We start from the raw sequence: 4,077 nt of genomic DNA, 5'->3' as shown, positions 1-4,077 counted from the left end.
TCTTTATTAATATTGTTAAATGATTTTCTATCATTGTTTGAAAAAATATGCATTTTTATATTAATTCAATTGATATTTAATGTTAGTCGATACCTTATTTGACACTAAGTTAATAGTATTGAGTTTATCATCTTAGTTTAAACCAAAACTTCGATTAGATTAGGGTTGAATTTTTTTCCAATAATACTGTTTAATATTTCTTTTTGATTTATGGGATAAATAAGTAGTTTTTTTTATATAATTTCTTTGATTATTAGTTTATATTCTAATTAAGGTTATGTCAATAGTACAACATTTATAATTTTATTTAAACTAAAGATTCGATTAGATAAATTTTATATTTCTTTTCAATAATTTTGTTAAATGTTTTTTCCTTTATTTAATGGTGATATAATTGCTTTTATATATTAATTTATATATTAATTTTTTGTTAGTTTATATTTTACATTTATAATTTTAATTTTACCTAAAACTTCATTTAAATTGTATTTTAAACGAAAGATTTGTTAAGATAAGATTTGCATGTAATATTTCTGTTAGTTTATATCATAATAAACGTAAAGTTAATTATGGCACGTTTATAATTTTTGATATTTTTAATAATATTGTTTAACGTTTTTCTATCTTAGTATAATAAGTATTTTTATATACATTCATTTGTTATTTATTGTTGGTTGATATTTACATTCTTTTATTATTATTATTGTTGTATTTTGACCTGAAGATTAGCTATATTTTTTGAATAGAATTGATTTTCGATTGATTTAATCTATTTGAATATATTTTATTTTCTATTTGAAAACTTGGTTATGAAAAACATGTCGTTTTATTATCATTATCTTATGATTTTTACTTTGTATTATATTATACTTATCGTGCATTTACTTATTAATTTTTCTATATGTGACTGTGGATTTTCATGGATGAGTTCATGAACTTTGGTTCTTTTCTCTAAAATTATATATTTATGTATTTTATACTGTGAAACTTAATTTAATTTTAATTTTTGATAAATTGAATTTAATTGAGTTTTTACCTGTAAATTTGGATTTTTATCCCTAATATTATTTATTTATATATATATATATACTGTGAAAACAGTAATGTTAGAAAATATAGAAAAAATTTTCATAGCAGTGTCTAGCATGCGTTATAATTTCAATAGACAAAATATTTTTATATATAATTGTTTAGAAACCATTTACGTATTTATACACAAATTAGGTGATGTTTAAGAGGACACTTTACATGCTTGAAAGGGCAGTTAAAGCCCAAACTGCAAATATTAGCAATTTGAAAGGGAATGAAAATTAAAAAAATAAAAAATTAGGGTAACTACAAAAATATTTTTTATTTTCGTTCCTTTTGAAATTGCTCTTATTTGTGGTTTGTGCTTTAAATTCCCTCTCTAGCATGTATGGTGTTCTGCTAAATGTCACATCTTTCATGTATAAATATGTAAATTGTTTGTACACTATTATATACTCAAAAATGTATATAAATACATAGTGAAACTAATAAAAATGAAACTAATGTACATATACATAGTGAAAGTATTATCTTAGTACAGTAGAGAAGCCGGATGCTCCAGAAGTAGGGCTAGGGAAATACAAGAAGGAACACAGGACAGACTCCAGTCGCAGTGACAACAAAATGTCATGGAGACATAAAAGCAATGAGAAGTGAAAATTCAGTTTGAAATAACCAAGCTAGCTTGCTTGAGGGAACAAAAAACACAGAGCAGAAATGGAGATTGAAGTCTCAAGCCAGTAGACACACCTACTTGAGGAAACTCAAGACACCAGAGGAAAAATTATGTAAGTTGGAGTCTCAAGGTGGTAGAAAAGCCCTCATAAGAGAACAGGTGTTAACAGAACAACTTCAAAGTAGTGCAGCCAGAAATGCCTGCTCCAGGGAACTGGAAACATCAGAGTAATAATTAATCGGGTTGGAATTTAGACCTTTTCCCTTGTGAAGAGTAGCAACTAACAGCCTTTAATTGTGATCAGACACATGGGCATTATGATAGATGCCTTATGAATACATTTGAGTACAGTCCAGACAGGTGTGAAGGCTGGGTGACTGCTAGTATTATATATAAATAATATATATTACATATAGTTATATATTGGTATTTTGTTATATGTCTTTATTTTCTGAGTTCAAATCACATTCAGTCAGTAAAAGAGTATCTGTTAAGTATCAGGGTTATTTAAAGCTACTATATCTCTTCCATATTCCATAGACTTTGATTTCTATATATAAATTCTATATTGGAACTGTTTTGTCAACATCTAAAAGACATATCCCAAAGACCATTCCTTATATATCTCTTAACCCTTTAGCATTTCAACTGGTTATATCCAGCCTAAATATTCTCTCTTGTTTTTTGTTCAAATGACCAGACTCAGTCACTCACACCTACCCCAGTATGTTATTCTGAAAATAATCATCAAAATCTCAAAGCTACAAGATAAGGTATGATTTATTCAAAACATTGTGAATAAATAAATCTCATATTTGATTGATTAATCTGAATGCTAAAGAATTAAAATAGAAGATATATTCTGATATCCTGAATATTTAGTTTTTATGCAAAATGATTTACAAAAATTAATTAAAATTATATTCTTAATTAGACACCAGGCAGCTGAATTTTAGTTAATAGCCACTATGACCTGTAATAATTAATAAAGAATTATTATAAATTAACAAAAAAAAAAATCCTCAATTTTGTAATAAAGAGTAATTATAAGTATTCTCATAAAATCTGGCTAATGACAAATATTAAAATCAAAAGTGGTCAAAGATTTGAAGTGAACTTCTGTAGACAGATAACAAATTCAGCTATATTTTTTATTGTTGTTTCTAAAAGATGTATCAAAGTTACTGAATTTTAAATATTTTCATTGAAATTCTGAAGTATTTCAAGACAAGTGAGTTTTCTGTCAACTGAAATGTTTTTCATATCGTTTCAGTTTTCTTTTCCTTTTGTGTGGGGTGGATGGGAATATAAATTTGTGCTGTTCATACATTCCAGAAAGGGTTTGAAGTGAAATGAAATGGCTTCTGTGTGAAATCAAAACTAGGGTTCAGAATCATATTTCTACTCAAAGAATGTAGTGAATCATAAAAAACAGTTTCTATCACCAAAGTTATTGTGTTTAGAAAAGGATTTGTTCCACTATTTAAATATACTTGTTTACTGTTTTCTAATGGCTTGTATTTTAGGCAAAAAACTAGTTTAAAGATAATTTGAAACCAAATTAAGATATTGTTACTGTGTAGCTTCAGTGAATTCTATCATAAAACAGAGCTATGGTATAGAAAGTGTTGAATGAATATTTGCTACTGTCAGTTGACTAGAGATACACTACTTGTTTTCTTGCCATCTTGTTGATTTGAAAGTTCTAAGTGCATTCTGCTGTATTGAAACAGCTTCAAAACACCTTAGTTCATTTATCAAAATTTTAGCTAAAATTAAGGTACACCATTGAAAAGTAATGAAATGTATTTGTCTATGAAATGTGTTTTTCTAATATAATGGTATTTTTATCTCTATGTTTAATACAATTATTTTCCTTTTAAGGAATATCATACAGAAAAATGTCAACTAAACTTTCATTAGCCAAGAAATACTATGGCAGTGAAAAGAATGTTTGGTGAGTTTTATTTATTTACTTGTTTTTCATGCATCCATTTTAAGCTGTAGCGTCAAATATTTTTGCACATGACAATGAACAATGTTTATAATAATAATGATAATGGTTTCAAATTTTGCCACAAGGGCAGCAATTTTGGGGGAGAGGATGAGTTGATTACATTGACCACAGTGTTTAACAGGTACTTATTTTATCGACCTGAAAAGGATGAAAGGTAAAGTTGACCTTGGCAAAATTTGAATTCAAAACGTGAAGACGAAATGCCGCTAAGCATTTTGTCCAGTGTTCTAACAATTCTGTCAGCTCTCAATGATAATGGTTTCAAATTTTGGCACTTGGCCAGCAGCTTTTCAGGGGAAGGGGAAGTTGATTACATCACCCTAGCACGTGACTGGTACTTATTTTATTGACCCCT

At 27.4% G+C, this 4,077-nt stretch overlaps 1 protein-coding gene across 9 annotated transcripts in view; it reads left to right on the top strand.

Moving 5' to 3' along the window:
- Nucleotides 1–4,077, top strand: part of LOC106876997 (kynurenine--oxoglutarate transaminase 3) — a 64,313-nt gene that overhangs the window by 23,955 nt on the left and 36,281 nt on the right. For 5 of the 9 annotated variants that reach the window (XM_052977564.1, XM_052977535.1, XM_052977551.1 and 2 more), the window contains one exon: nt 3,590–3,662. In XM_052977564.1, coding sequence (XP_052833524.1) covers nt 3,607–3,662 — 56 coding nt within the window. In that variant the 5' untranslated portion in view covers nt 3,590–3,606. Of the gene's footprint in view, nt 1–2,405; nt 2,479–3,589; nt 3,663–4,077 lie in introns of those variants that run through there. The other 4 variants (XM_052977557.1, XM_052977539.1, XM_052977545.1 and 1 more) reach the window with 1 other exon arrangement.

Source organism: Octopus bimaculoides, chromosome 2 (assembly GCF_001194135.2).
Source record: "Octopus bimaculoides isolate UCB-OBI-ISO-001 chromosome 2, ASM119413v2, whole genome shotgun sequence".
NCBI classification, from domain to species: domain Eukaryota; kingdom Metazoa; phylum Mollusca; class Cephalopoda; order Octopoda; family Octopodidae; genus Octopus; species Octopus bimaculoides.
This window is presented reverse-complemented; position numbering and strand designations above follow the sequence as displayed.